This window comes from Pecten maximus, unplaced genomic scaffold (assembly GCF_902652985.1).
Source record: "Pecten maximus unplaced genomic scaffold, xPecMax1.1, whole genome shotgun sequence".
Lineage (NCBI taxonomy): Eukaryota > Metazoa > Mollusca > Bivalvia > Pectinida > Pectinidae > Pecten > Pecten maximus.
Window position 1 is genome coordinate 1 of NW_022980649.1, and position 14,675 is coordinate 14,675.

The 14,675-nt window shown below is 40.8% G+C and overlaps 7 protein-coding genes across 7 annotated transcripts; all 7 read right to left on the reverse strand.

Annotated features, from left to right (window-relative positions):
- Positions 1-60: 60 nt before the first annotated feature.
- LOC117319589 (histone H1-delta-like) lies at positions 61-1,334 on the reverse strand. Its single transcript, XM_033874371.1, has one exon. The coding sequence runs from the start codon at positions 966-968 to the stop codon at positions 429-431; it is 540 nt and encodes a 179-aa protein (XP_033730262.1). The 5' UTR covers positions 969-1,334; the 3' UTR covers positions 61-428.
- A 1,175-nt stretch (positions 1,335-2,509) lies between these two features.
- LOC117319590 (histone H1-delta-like) lies at positions 2,510-3,514 on the reverse strand. Its single transcript, XM_033874373.1, has one exon. The coding sequence runs from the start codon at positions 3,241-3,243 to the stop codon at positions 2,704-2,706; it is 540 nt and encodes a 179-aa protein (XP_033730264.1). The 5' UTR covers positions 3,244-3,514; the 3' UTR covers positions 2,510-2,703.
- Positions 3,515-4,840: 1,326 nt separating this feature from the next.
- On the reverse strand, positions 4,841-5,792 carry LOC117319587 (histone H1-delta-like). The gene has a single exon (XM_033874369.1). The coding sequence runs from the start codon at positions 5,519-5,521 to the stop codon at positions 4,982-4,984; it is 540 nt and encodes a 179-aa protein (XP_033730260.1). The 5' UTR covers positions 5,522-5,792; the 3' UTR covers positions 4,841-4,981.
- A 1,107-nt stretch (positions 5,793-6,899) lies between these two features.
- Positions 6,900-8,071, reverse strand: LOC117319584 (histone H1-delta-like). The gene has a single exon (XM_033874367.1). It carries the CDS (start codon positions 7,798-7,800, stop codon positions 7,261-7,263), a length of 540 nt encoding a protein of 179 aa, XP_033730258.1. The 5' UTR covers positions 7,801-8,071; the 3' UTR covers positions 6,900-7,260.
- Positions 8,072-9,176: 1,105 nt separating this feature from the next.
- On the reverse strand, positions 9,177-10,350 carry LOC117319585 (histone H1-delta-like). The gene has a single exon (XM_033874368.1). It carries the CDS (start codon positions 10,077-10,079, stop codon positions 9,540-9,542), a length of 540 nt encoding a protein of 179 aa, XP_033730259.1. The 5' UTR covers positions 10,080-10,350; the 3' UTR covers positions 9,177-9,539.
- Positions 10,351-11,457: 1,107 nt separating this feature from the next.
- LOC117319583 (histone H1-delta-like) lies at positions 11,458-12,629 on the reverse strand. The gene has a single exon (XM_033874366.1). The coding sequence runs from the start codon at positions 12,356-12,358 to the stop codon at positions 11,819-11,821; it is 540 nt and encodes a 179-aa protein (XP_033730257.1). The 5' UTR covers positions 12,359-12,629; the 3' UTR covers positions 11,458-11,818.
- A 1,106-nt stretch (positions 12,630-13,735) lies between these two features.
- On the reverse strand, positions 13,736-14,669 carry LOC117319588 (histone H1-delta-like). The gene has a single exon (XM_033874370.1). It carries the CDS (start codon positions 14,634-14,636, stop codon positions 14,097-14,099), a length of 540 nt encoding a protein of 179 aa, XP_033730261.1. The 5' UTR covers positions 14,637-14,669; the 3' UTR covers positions 13,736-14,096.
- Between the last annotated feature and the right edge of the window lie 6 nt (positions 14,670-14,675).

Here is a 14,675-nt window from a genome sequence, read left to right on the forward strand (position 1 = left end):
GAATTGAATTGATATTATATTCAATAAAATAAATGGCATACATGCAGTATATGGTCTCAGTATATCTCGAGGGGTCGGCCTGTATGAAGGGATATATATTGATATAGATTACATGAAATCAGTGTCCGGTTATCGATATATATGAAATCGCGTAGCGCGCTTTATTACAAATTCTATTAAGTTTCTTTTGTATTTGTCTCCCGTACAATTATGACGTCACAAATCGATCTTGTTGATGACGTCATAGAAGACCACCTAGAACAATGACATTGTGTCTTGGCGATTGATGATACATGTATATGGAGGGGGTGGGGCGGGGATGGGTAGCGTAATTTTTTCGATACGTAACCGGGGAACTTTTTGAGAAAGTTGGGTAGTCCTGAAAAGGACTGTTTATGTTTTCTTCGGGTAGTAGACGATCTACTTCTTCACTTCTTGGCTGCCTTAGGCTTAGTGGTCTTGGCTTTCTTTGGAGACTTAGTGACCTTTTTCTTCGGAGTCTTAGGCTTGGTGGCTTTCTTTGCTGCCGGTTTCTTCTTCTCTACAGTTTTCTTAGCTGCTGTTTTCTTGGGTGTCTTTGCCTTTGGTTTCTTAGCCGTCGCCGATGTGGTCGCCTTCTTCGCTACTGGTTTCTTAGGCTTTGCTGCTTTCGGCTTAGTCACCTTCTTCGCTGCTGGTTTCTTAGCTGGTTTAGGCTTCTCTCCGAGTTTGAATGATCCGGCAGCTCCGGTACCCTTGGACTGTTTTAGGGCCCCCTTCTTCACTCCGTTGCGGAGGGCGATCTTCAAATGTGCATTGATTGCCTTGGCGTCAGTACCGACTTTGAAGTTAGCCATGATGTACTTCAATATCGCCTGGCGGGACGAGCCTCCACGTTCCTTCAGACTTCCCACAGCAGATGCCACCATGTCGCTGTACTTCGGGTGAGCTGGTGGGGTCTTCGGCTTGGTAGTTTTCTTCTCGGCCATATTTCTTCTTAAATCGTCTGGATGGATGTGCTGCGTTGCGTGCTGTACTAGTCAGTGCTAGGTGAGTTGTGCCCTGCCGGCCCGTCAGCCGGCATTATACTAAATTTTACTGCACCTCGTGGAGGACACCTAGCGCTGTGTGGCGCCGTCGTGAGTGGTAAAATGAAATCTGTGTTTCCTTCGTGTGAATAAATGTAAATTTTAATGCTTTGTATTTGAATCACATTGGTGGTGTCTATACAGTTACGTTAACGGAAAGATAAGCTAACGAGTGGTGTTTTCATAATTGAAATCTTTCCTTTAATAACTGAGCTACGAGAGATTCCCCGTAATTTTTGTCAGTGTTTCTTCACTATTAGGTAAACAAAATTGATCAAAGTTCTGTAATTTTACGAGATTTTAACAAATTAACTTTACATTTAGAATCCCAAGATATATATCTTGATGATGTATACGTATACTAGCAATATAAGTGTACATTTTAGATTTAAAACGGGTAAATTTCACAGACACGGAAGCACATATACCGTGTTGTCCCGCTTATACTTAATCTCAATCCACTCGGATTTTGCTATTCACTGAAGCTTCGTTTACAAATATAATATCACCAGAACTTTAAAAACAGGTGATTAATTTAAATACATTATTTCAATTAGATGTGTAAGATGTGCTATATGTATAACAATAGTACGCGTATCGCATACGTATTTTACATGTAAGAGAATCCAAGTAGGGAGGGTACGCGTCACTACCTAACGTACATGACCCGACGCCCCGGGAACGTACTGCACACTTTATGTTATGTGTGTACACGCGTGTATTAAAGAAAAAGAAAAAAAAAAAAAAAAAAAAAAAAAAAAAAAAAAAACAACAACAACAACAACAACAACAGAACTTCAGTTTGTTTTCGGGTTTTAATTCCCAGCAGATTTTTATAGGAACTGCCGCGGTTGGGGCCCCGGTCTCAGTACCTGTACAAGGAAACTAAACACATACTCAGTACAGTAAATAGATCTGATACACGAATTTGTAGATTACTGTATATAATATCCTGATTTAGTTTATGGACATATTTATAAAGATCTATTTCTATACATTGAATGTTTGTCGTGTAAACCTGTATCAGTAGTTATTGACTAACGATAATTCACGTGACGTCGAGTTATACATATACACATGTGTAGGTATACGCGTGCATGGAATGTAGGGTTGGAATGTACGGGTGGGGTTGGGGAATGTGTATTTGGACAACGTATAAGGTTAGTAGAGTGGGGAGAGCGTATTCTCGTCAAAATCCCACTTAATTGAATTGAATTGAATTGATATTATATTCAATAAAATAAATGGCATACAGTATATGGTCTCAGTATATCTCGAGGGGTCGGCCTGTATGAAGGGATATATATTGATATAGATTACATGAAATCAGTGTCCGGTTATCGATATATATGAAATCGCGTAGCGCGCTTTATTGCAAATTCTATTAAGTTTCTTTTGTATTTGTCTCCCGTACAATTATGACGTCACAAATCGATCTTGTTGATGACGTCATAGAAGACCACCTAGAACAATGACATTGTGTCTTGGCGATTGATGATACATGTATATGGAGGGGGTGGGGCGGGGATGGGTAGCGTAATTTTTTCGATACGTAACCGGGGAACTTTTTGAGAAAGTTGGGTAGTCCTGAAAAGGACTGTTTATGTTTTCTTCGGGTAGTAGACGATCTACTTCTTCACTTCTTGGCTGCCTTAGGCTTAGTGGTCTTGGCTTTCTTTGGAGACTTAGTGACCTTTTTCTTCGGAGTCTTAGGCTTGGTGGCTTTCTTTGCTGCCGGTTTCTTCTTCTCTACCGTTTTCTTAGCTGCTGTTTTCTTGGGTGTCTTTGCCTTTGGTTTCTTAGCCGTCGCCGATGTGGTCGCCTTCTTCGCTACTGGTTTCTTAGGCTTTGCTGCTTTCGGCTTAGTCACCTTCTTCGCTGCTGGTTTCTTAGCTGGTTTAGGCTTCTCTCCGAGTTTGAATGATCCGGCAGCTCCGGTACCCTTGGACTGTTTTAGGGCCCCCTTCTTCACTCCGTTGCGGAGGGCGATCTTCAAATGTGCATTGATTGCCTTGGCGTCAGTACCGACTTTGAAGTTAGCCATGATGTACTTCAATATCGCCTGGCGGGACGAGCCTCCACGTTCCTTCAGACTTCCCACAGCAGATGCCACCATGTCGCTGTACTTCGGGTGAGCTGGTGGGGTCTTCGGCTTGGTAGTTTTCTTCTCGGCCATATTTCTTCTTAAATCGTCTGGATGGATGTGCTGCGTTGCGTGCTGTACTAGTCAGTGCTAGGTGAGTTGTGCCCTGCCGGCCCGTCAGCCGGCATTATACTAAATTTTACTGCACCTCGTGGAGGACACCTAGCGCTGTGTGGCGCCGTCGTGAGTGGTAAAATGAAATCTGTGTTTCCTTCGTGTGAATAAATGTAAATTTTAATGCTTTGTATTTGAATCACATTGGTGGTGTCTATACAGTTACGTTAACGGAAAGATAAGCTAACGAGTGGTGTTTTCATAATTGAAATCTTTCCTTTAATAACTGAGCTACGAGAGATTCCCCGTAATTTTTGTCAGTGTTTCTTCACTATTAGGTAAACAAAATTGATCAAAGTTCTGTAATTTTACGAGATTTTAACAAATTAACTTTACATTTAGAATCCCAAGATATATATCTTGATGATGTATACGTATACTAGCAATATAAGTGTACATTTTAGATTTAAAACGGGTAAATTTCACAGACACGGAAGCACATATACCGTGTTGTCCCGCTTATACTTAATCTCAATCCACTCGGATTTTGCTATTCACTGAAGCTTCGTTTACAAATATAATATCACCAGAACTTTAAAAACAGGTGATTAATTTAAATACATTATTTCAATTAGATGTGTAAGATGTGCTATATGTATAACAATAGTACGCGTATCGCATACGTATTTTACATGTAAGAGAATCCAAGTAGGGAGGGTACGCGTCACTACCTAACGTACATGACCCGACGCCCCGGGAACGTACTGCACACTTTATGTTATGTGTGTACACGCGTGTATTAAAGAAAAAGAAAAAAAAACAACAAAAAAAAAAAAAAAAAAAAAACAACAACAACAACAACAACAACAGAACTTCAGTTTGTTTTCGGGTTTTAATTCCCAGCAGATTTTTATAGGAACTGCCGCGGTTGGGGCCCCGGTCTCAGTACCTTTACAAGGAAACTAAACACATACTCAGTACAGTAAATAGATCTGATACACGAATTTGTAGATTACTGTATATAATATCCTGATTTAGTTTATGGACATATTTATAAAGATCTATTTCTATACATTGAAAGTTTGTCGTGTAAACCTGTATCAGTAGTTATTGACTAACGATAATTCACGTGACGTCGAGTTATACATATACACATGTGTAGGTATACGCGTGCATGGAATGTAGGGTTGGAATGTACGGGTGGGGTTGGGGAATGTGTATTTGGACAACGTATAAGGTTAGTAGAGTGGGGAGAGCGTATTCTCGTCAAAATCCCACTTAATTGAATTGAATTGAATTGATATTATATTCAATAAAATAAATGGCATACATGCAGTATATGGTCTCAGTATATCTCGAGGGGTCGGCCTGTATGAAGGGATATATATTGATATAGATTACATGAAATCAGTGTCCGGTTATCGATATATATGAAATCGCGTAGCGCGCTTTATTACAAATTCTATTAAGTTTCTTTTGTATTTGTCTCCCGTACAATTATGACGTCACAAATCGATCTTGTTGATGACGTAATAGAAGACCACCTAGAACAATGACATTGTGTCTTGGCGATTGATGATACATGTATATGGAGGGGGTGGGGCGGGGATGGGTAGCGTAATTTTTTCGATACGTAACCGGGGAACTTTTTGAGAAAGTTGGGTAGTCCTGAAAAGGACTGTTTATGTTTTCTTCGGGTAGTAGACGATCTACTTCTTCACTTCTTGGCTGCCTTAGGCTTAGTGGTCTTGGCTTTCTTTGGAGACTTAGTGACCTTTTTCTTCGGAGTCTTAGGCTTGGTGGCTTTCTTTGCTGCCGGTTTCTTCTTCTCTACCGTTTTCTTAGCTGCTGTTTTCTTGGGTGTCTTTGCCTTTGGTTTCTTAGCCGTCGCCGATGTGGTCGCCTTCTTCGCTACTGGTTTCTTAGGCTTTGCTGCTTTCGGCTTAGTCACCTTCTTCGCTGCTGGTTTCTTAGCTGGTTTAGGCTTCTCTCCGAGTTTGAATGATCCGGCAGCTCCGGTACCCTTGGACTGTTTTAGGGCCCCCTTCTTCACTCCGTTGCGGAGGGCGATCTTCAAATGTGCATTGATTGCCTTGGCGTCAGTACCGACTTTGAAGTTAGCCATGATGTACTTCAATATCGCCTGGCGGGACGAGCCTCCACGTTCCTTCAGACTTCCCACAGCAGATGCCACCATGTCGCTGTACTTCGGGTGAGCTGGTGGGGTCTTCGGCTTGGTAGTTTTCTTCTCGGCCATATTTCTTCTTAAATCGTCTGGATGGATGTGCTGCGTTGCGTGCTGTACTAGTCAGTGCTAGGTGAGTTGTGCCCTGCCGGCCCGTCAGCCGGCATTATACTAAATTTTACTGCACCTCGTGGAGGACACCTAGCGCTGTGTGGCGCCGTCGTGAGTGGTAAAATGAAATCTGTGTTTCCTTCGTGTGAATAAATGTAAATTTTAATGCTTTGTATTTGAATCACATTGGTGGTGTCTATACAGTTACGTTAACGGAAAGATAAGCTAACGAGTGGTGTTTTCATAATTGAAATCTTTCCTTTAATAACTGAGCTACGAGAGATTCCCCGTAATTTTTGTCAGTGTTTCTTCACTATTAGGTAAACAAAATTGATCAAAGTTCTGTAATTTTACGAGATTTTAACAAATTAACTTTACATTTAGAATCCCAAGATATATATCTTGATGATGTATACGTATACTAGCAATATAAGTGTACATTTTAGATTTAAAACGGGTAAATTTCACAGACACGGAAGCACATATACCGTGTTGTCCCGCTTATACTTAATCTCAATCCACTCGGATTTTGCTATTCACTGAAGCTTCGTTTACAAATATAATATCACCAGAACTTTAAAAACAGGTGATTAATTTAAATACATTATTTCAATTAGATGTGTAAGATGTGCTATATGTATAACAATAGTACGCGTATCGCATACGTATTTTACATGTAAGAGAATCCAAGTAGGGAGGGTACGCGTCACTACCTAACGTACATGACCCGACGCCCCGGGAACGTACTGCACACTTTATGTTATGTGTGTACACGCGTGTATTAAAGAAAAAAAAAAAAAAACAACAAAAAAAAAAAAAAAAAAAAAAACAACAACAACAACAACAACAACAGAACTTCAGTTTGTTTTCGGGTTTTAATTCCCAGCAGATTTTTATAGGAACTGCCGCGGTTGGGGCCCCGGTCTCAGTACCTTTACAAGGAAACTAAACACATACTCAGTACAGTAAATAGATCTGATACACGAATTTGTAGATTACTGTATATAATATCCTGATTTAGTTTATGGACATATTTATAAAGATCTATTTCTATACATTGAAAGTTTGTCGTGTAAACCTGTATCAGTAGTTATTGACTAACGATAATTCACGTGACGTCGAGTTATACATATACACATGTGTAGGTATACGCGTGCATGGAATGTAGGGTTGGAATGTACGGGTGGGGTTGGGGAATGTGTATTTGGACAACGTATAAGGTTAGTAGAGTGGGGAGAGCGTATTCTCGTCAAAATCCCACTTAATTGAATTGAATTGAATTGATATTATATTCAATAAAATAAATGGCATACATGCAGTATATGGTCTCAGTATATCTCGAGGGGTCGGCCTGTATGAAGGGATATATATTGATATAGATTACATGAAATCAGTGTCCGGTTATCGATATATATGAAATCGCGTAGCGCGCTTTATTACAAATTCTATTAAGTTTCTTTTGTATTTGTCTCCCGTACAATTATGACGTCACAAATCGATCTTGTTGATGACGTCATAGAAGACCACCTAGAACAATGACATTGTGTCTTGGCGATTGATGATACATGTATATGGAGGGGGTGGGGCGGGGATGGGTAGCGTAATTTTTTCGATACGTAACCGGGGAACTTTTTGAGAAAGTTGGGTAGTCCTGAAAAGGACTGTTTATGTTTTCTTCGGGTAGTAGACGATCTACTTCTTCACTTCTTGGCTGCCTTAGGCTTAGTGGTCTTGGCTTTCTTTGGAGACTTAGTGACCTTTTTCTTCGGAGTCTTAGGCTTGGTGGCTTTCTTTGCTGCCGGTTTCTTCTTCTCTACCGTTTTCTTAGCTGCTGTTTTCTTGGGTGTCTTTGCCTTTGGTTTCTTAGCCGTCGCCGATGTGGTCGCCTTCTTCGCTACTGGTTTCTTAGGCTTTGCTGCTTTCGGCTTAGTCACCTTCTTCGCTGCTGGTTTCTTAGCTGGTTTAGGCTTCTCTCCGAGTTTGAATGATCCGGCAGCTCCGGTACCCTTGGACTGTTTTAGGGCCCCCTTCTTCACTCCGTTGCGGAGGGCGATCTTCAAATGTGCATTGATTGCCTTGGCGTCAGTACCGACTTTGAAGTTAGCCATGATGTACTTCAATATCGCCTGGCGGGACGAGCCTCCACGTTCCTTCAGACTTCCCACAGCAGATGCCACCATGTCGCTGTACTTCGGGTGAGCTGGTGGGGTCTTCGGCTTGGTAGTTTTCTTCTCGGCCATATTTCTTCTTAAATCGTCTGGATGGATGTGCTGCGTTGCGTGCTGTACTAGTCAGTGCTAGGTGAGTTGTGCCCTGCCGGCCCGTCAGCCGGCATTATACTAAATTTTACTGCACCTCGTGGAGGACACCTAGCGCTGTGTGGCGCCGTCGTGAGTGGTAAAATGAAATCTGTGTTTCCTTCGTGTGAATAAATGTAAATTTTAATGCTTTGTATTTGAATCACATTGGTGGTGTCTATACAGTTACGTTAACGGAAAGATAAGCTAACGAGTGGTGTTTTCATAATTGAAATCTTTCCTTTAATAACTGAGCTACGAGAGATTCCCCGTAATTTTTGTCAGTGTTTCTTCACTATTAGGTAAACAAAATTGATCAAAGTTCTGTAATTTTACGAGATTTTAACAAATTAACTTTACATTTAGAATCCCAAGATATATATCTTGATGATGTATACGTATACTAGCAATATAAGTGTACATTTTAGATTTAAAACGGGTAAATTTCACAGACACGGAAGCACATATACCGTGTTGTCCCGCTTATACTTAATCTCAATCCACTCGGATTTTGCTATTCACTGAAGCTTCGTTTACAAATATAATATCACCAGAACTTTAAAAACAGGTGATTAATTTAAATACATTATTTCAATTAGATGTGTAAGATGTGCTATATGTATAACAATAGTACGCGTATCGCATACGTATTTTACATGTAAGAGAATCCAAGTAGGGAGGGTACGCGTCACTACCTAACGTACATGACCCGACGCCCCGGGAACGTACTGCACACTTTATGTTATGTGTGTACACGCGTGTATTAAAGAAAAAAAAAAAAAAACAACAAAAAAAAAAAAAAAAAAAAAAACAACAACAACAACAACAACAACAGAACTTCAGTTTGTTTTCGGGTTTTAATTCCCAGCAGATTTTTATAGGAACTGCCGCGGTTGGGGCCCCGGTCTCAGTACCTTTACAAGGAAACTAAACACATACTCAGTACAGTAAATAGATCTGATACACGAATTTGTAGATTACTGTATATAATATCCTGATTTAGTTTATGGACATATTTATAAAGATCTATTTCTATACATTGAAAGTTTGTCGTGTAAACCTGTATCAGTAGTTATTGACTAACGATAATTCACGTGACGTCGAGTTATACATATACACATGTGTAGGTATACGCGTGCATGGAATGTAGGGTTGGAATGTACGGGTGGGGTTGGGGAATGTGTATTTGGACAACGTATAAGGTTAGTAGAGTGGGGAGAGCGTATTCTCGTCAAAATCCCACTTAATTGAATTGAATTGAATTGATATTATATTCAATAAAATAAATGGCATACATACAGTATATGGTCTCAGTATATCTCGAGGGGTCGGCCTGTATGAAGGGATATATATTGATATAGATTACATGAAATCAGTGTCCGGTTATCGATATATATGAAATCGCGTAGCGCGCTTTATTACAAATTCTATTAAGTTTCTTTTGTATTTGTCTCCCGTACAATTATGACGTCACAAATCGATCTTGTTGATGACGTCATAGAAGACCACCTAGAACAATGACATTGTGTCTTGGCGATTGATGATACATGTATATGGAGGGGGTGGGGCGGGGATGGGTAGCGTAATTTTTTCGATACGTAACCGGGGAACTTTTTGAGAAAGTTGGGTAGTCCTGAAAAGGACTGTTTATGTTTTCTTCGGGTAGTAGACGATCTACTTCTTCACTTCTTGGCTGCCTTAGGCTTAGTGGTCTTGGCTTTCTTTGGAGACTTAGTGACCTTTTTCTTCGGAGTCTTAGGCTTGGTGGCTTTCTTTGCTGCCGGTTTCTTCTTCTCTACCGTTTTCTTAGCTGCTGTTTTCTTGGGTGTCTTTGCCTTTGGTTTCTTAGCCGTCGCCGATGTGGTCGCCTTCTTCGCTACTGGTTTCTTAGGCTTTGCTGCTTTCGGCTTAGTCACCTTCTTCGCTGCTGGTTTCTTAGCTGGTTTAGGCTTCTCTCCGAGTTTGAATGATCCGGCAGCTCCGGTACCCTTGGACTGTTTTAGGGCCCCCTTCTTCACTCCGTTGCGGAGGGCGATCTTCAAATGTGCATTGATTGCCTTGGCGTCAGTACCGACTTTGAAGTTAGCCATGATGTACTTCAATATCGCCTGGCGGGACGAGCCTCCACGTTCCTTCAGACTTCCCACAGCAGATGCCACCATGTCGCTGTACTTCGGGTGAGCTGGTGGGGTCTTCGGCTTGGTAGTTTTCTTCTCGGCCATATTTCTTCTTAAATCGTCTGGATGGATGTGCTGCGTTGCGTGCTGTACTAGTCAGTGCTAGGTGAGTTGTGCCCTGCCGGCCCGTCAGCCGGCATTATACTAAATTTTACTGCACCTCGTGGAGGACACCTAGCGCTGTGTGGCGCCGTCGTGAGTGGTAAAATGAAATCTGTGTTTCCTTCGTGTGAATAAATGTAAATTTTAATGCTTTGTATTTGAATCACATTGGTGGTGTCTATACAGTTACGTTAACGGAAAGATAAGCTAACGAGTGGTGTTTTCATAATTGAAATCTTTCCTTTAATAACTGAGCTACGAGAGATTCCCCGTAATTTTTGTCAGTGTTTCTTCACTATTAGGTAAACAAAATTGATCAAAGTTCTGTAATTTTACGAGATTTTAACAAATTAACTTTACATTTAGAATCCCAAGATATATATCTTGATGATGTATACGTATACTAGCAATATAAGTGTACATTTTAGATTTAAAACGGGTAAATTTCACAGACACGGAAGCACATATACCGTGTTGTCCCGCTTATACTTAATCTCAATCCACTCGGATTTTGCTATTCACTGAAGCTTCGTTTACAAATATAATATCACCAGAACTTTAAAAACAGGTGATTAATTTAAATACATTATTTCAATTAGATGTGTAAGATGTGCTATATGTATAACAATAGTACGCGTATCGCATACGTATTTTACATGTAAGAGAATCCAAGTAGGGAGGGTACGCGTCACTACCTAACGTACATGACCCGACGCCCCGGGAACGTACTGCACACTTTATGTTATGTGTGTACACGCGTGTATTAAAGAAAAAGAAAAAAAAACAACAAAAAAAAAAAAAAAAAAAAAAACAACAACAACAACAACAACAACAGAACTTCAGTTTGTTTTCGGGTTTTAATTCCCAGCAGATTTTTATAGGAACTGCCGCGGTTGGGGCCCCGGTCTCAGTACCTTTACAAGGAAACTAAACACATACTCAGTACAGTAAATAGATCTGATACACGAATTTGTAGATTACTGTATATAATATCCTGATTTAGTTTATGGACATATTTATAAAGATCTATTTCTATACATTGAAAGTTTGTCGTGTAAACCTGTATCAGTAGTTATTGACTAACGATAATTCACGTGACGTCGAGTTATACATATACACATGTGTAGGTATACGCGTGCATGGAATGTAGGGTTGGAATGTACGGGTGGGGTTGGGGAATGTGTATTTGGACAACGTATAAGGTTAGTAGAGTGGGGAGAGCGTATTCTCGTCAAAATCCCACTTAATTGAATTGAATTGAATTGATATTATATTCAATAAAATAAATGGCATACATGCAGTATATGGTCTCAGTATATCTCGAGGGGTCGGCCTGTATGAAGGGATATATATTGATATAGATTACATGAAATCAGTGTCCGGTTATCGATATATATGAAATCGCGTAGCGCGCTTTATTACAAATTCTATTAAGTTTCTTTTGTATTTGTCTCCCGTACAATTATGACGTCACAAATCGATCTTGTTGATGACGTCATAGAAGACCACCTAGAACAATGACATTGTGTCTTGGCGATTGATGATACATGTATATGGAGGGGGTGGGGCGGGGATGGGTAGCGTAATTTTTTCGATACGTAACCGGGGAACTTTTTGAGAAAGTTGGGTAGTCCTGAAAAGGACTGTTTATGTTTTCTTCGGGTAGTAGACGATCTACTTCTTCACTTCTTGGCTGCCTTAGGCTTAGTGGTCTTGGCTTTCTTTGGAGACTTAGTGACCTTTTTCTTCGGAGTCTTAGGCTTGGTGGCTTTCTTTGCTGCCGGTTTCTTCTTCTCTACCGTTTTCTTAGCTGCTGTTTTCTTGGGTGTCTTTGCCTTTGGTTTCTTAGCCGTCGCCGATGTGGTCGCCTTCTTCGCTACTGGTTTCTTAGGCTTTGCTGCTTTCGGCTTAGTCACCTTCTTCGCTGCTGGTTTCTTAGCTGGTTTAGGCTTCTCTCCGAGTTTGAATGATCCGGCAGCTCCGGTACCCTTGGACTGTTTTAGGGCCCCCTTCTTCACTCCGTTGCGGAGGGCGATCTTCAAATGTGCATTGATTGCCTTGGCGTCAGTACCGACTTTGAAGTTAGCCATGATGTACTTCAATATCGCCTGGCGGGACGAGCCTCCACGTTCCTTCAGACTTCCCACAGCAGATGCCACCATGTCGCTGTACTTCGGGTGAGCTGGTGGGGTCTTCGGCTTGGTAGTTTTCTTCTCGGCCATATTTCTTCTTAAATCGTCTGGATGGATGTGCTGCGTTGCGTGCTGTACTAGTCAGTGCTAGGTGAGTTGTGCCCTGCCGGCCCGTCAGCCGGCATTATACTAAATTTTACTGCACCTCGTGGAGGACACCTAGCGCTGTGTGGCGCCGTCGTGAGTGGTAAAATGAAATCTGTGTTTCCTTCGTGTGAATAAATGTAAATTTTAATGCTTTGTATTTGAATCACATTGGTGGTGTCTATACAGTTACGTTAACGGAAAGATAAGCTAACGAGTGGTGTTTTCATAATTGAAATCTTTCCTTTAATAACTGAGCTACGAGAGATTCCCCGTAATTTTTGTCAGTGTTTCTTCACTATTAGGTAAACAAAATTGATCAAAGTTCTGTAATTTTACGAGATTTTAACAAATTAACTTTACATTTAGAATCCCAAGATATATATCTTGATGATGTATACGTATACTAGCAATATAAGTGTACATTTTAGATTTAAAACGGGTAAATTTCACAGACACGGAAGCACATATACCGTGTTGTCCCGCTTATACTTAATCTCAATCCACTCGGATTTTGCTATTCACTGAAGCTTCGTTTACAAATATAATATCACCAGAACTTTAAAAACAGGTGATTAATTTAAATACATTATTTCAATTAGATGTGTAAGATGTGCTATATGTATAACAATAGTACGCGTATCGCATACGTATTTTACATGTAAGAGAATCCAAGTAGGGAGGGTACGCGTCACTACCTAACGTACATGACCCGACGCCCCGGGAACGTACTGCACACTTTATGTTATGTGTGTACACGCGTGTATTAAAGAAAAAGAAAAAAAAACAACAAAAAAAAAAAAAAAAAAAAAACAACAACAACAACAACAACAACAGAACTTCAGTTTGTTTTCGGGTTTTAATTCCCAGCAGATTTTTATAGGAACTGCCGCGGTTGGGGCCCCGGTCTCAGTACCTTTACAAGGAAACTAAACACATACTCAGTACAGTAAATAGATCTGATACACGAATTTGTAGATTACTGTATATAATATCCTGATTTAGTTTATGGACATATTTATAAAGATCTATTTCTATACATTGAAAGTTTGTCGTGTAAACCTGTATCAGTAGTTATTGACTAACGATAATTCACGTGACGTCGAGTTATACATATACACATGTGTAGGTATACGCGTGCATGGAATGTAGGGTTGGAATGTACGGGTGGGGTTGGGGAATGTGTATTTGGACAACGTATAAGGTTAGTAGAGTGGGGAGAGCGTATTCTCGTCAAAATCCCACTTAATTGAATTGAATTGAATTGATATTATATTCAATAAAATAAATGGCATACATGCAGTATATGGTCTCAGTATATCTCGAGGGGTCGGCCTGTATGAAGGGATATATATTGATATAGATTACATGAAATCAGTGTCCGGTTATCGATATATATGAAATCGCGTAGCGCGCTTTATTACAAATTCTATTAAGTTTCTTTTGTATTTGTCTCCCGTACAATTATGACGTCACAAATCGATCTTGTTGATGACGTCATAGAAGACCACCTAGAACAATGACATTGTGTCTTGGCGATTGATGATACATGTATATGGAGGGGGTGGGGCGGGGATGGGTAGCGTAATTTTTTCGATACGTAACCGGGGAACTTTTTGAGAAAGTTGGGTAGTCCTGAAAAGGACTGTTTATGTTTTCTTCGGGTAGTAGACGATCTACTTCTTCACTTCTTGGCTGCCTTAGGCTTAGTGGTCTTGGCTTTCTTTGGAGACTTAGTGACCTTTTTCTTCGGAGTCTTAGGCTTGGTGGCTTTCTTTGCTGCCGGTTTCTTCTTCTCTACCGTTTTCTTAGCTGCTGTTTTCTTGGGTGTCTTTGCCTTTGGTTTCTTAGCCGTCGCCGATGTGGTCGCCTTCTTCGCTACTGGTTTCTTAGGCTTTGCTGCTTTCGGCTTAGTCACCTTCTTCGCTGCTGGTTTCTTAGCTGGTTTAGGCTTCTCTCCGAGTTTGAATGATCCGGCAGCTCCGGTACCCTTGGACTGTTTTAGGGCCCCCTTCTTCACTCCGTTGCGGAGGGCGATCTTCAAATGTGCATTGATTGCCTTGGCGTCAGTACCGACTTTGAAGTTAGCCATGATGTACTTCAATATCGCCTGGCGGGACGAGCCTCCACGTTCCTTCAGACTTCCCACAGCAGATGCCACCATGTCGCTGTACTTCGGGTGAGCTGGTGGGGTCTTCGGCTTGGTAGTTTTCTTCTCGGCCATATTTCTTCTTAAATCGTCTGGATGGATGTGCTGCGTTGC

Coding starts and splice junctions, on each gene's coding strand:
- LOC117319589 (XM_033874371.1), bottom strand. CDS start 968: ATGGCCGAGAAGAAAACTACCAAGCCGAAGACCCCACCAGCTCACCCG.
- LOC117319590 (XM_033874373.1), bottom strand. CDS start 3,243: ATGGCCGAGAAGAAAACTACCAAGCCGAAGACCCCACCAGCTCACCCG.
- LOC117319587 (XM_033874369.1), bottom strand. CDS start 5,521: ATGGCCGAGAAGAAAACTACCAAGCCGAAGACCCCACCAGCTCACCCG.
- LOC117319584 (XM_033874367.1), bottom strand. CDS start 7,800: ATGGCCGAGAAGAAAACTACCAAGCCGAAGACCCCACCAGCTCACCCG.
- LOC117319585 (XM_033874368.1), bottom strand. CDS start 10,079: ATGGCCGAGAAGAAAACTACCAAGCCGAAGACCCCACCAGCTCACCCG.
- LOC117319583 (XM_033874366.1), bottom strand. CDS start 12,358: ATGGCCGAGAAGAAAACTACCAAGCCGAAGACCCCACCAGCTCACCCG.
- LOC117319588 (XM_033874370.1), bottom strand. CDS start 14,636: ATGGCCGAGAAGAAAACTACCAAGCCGAAGACCCCACCAGCTCACCCG.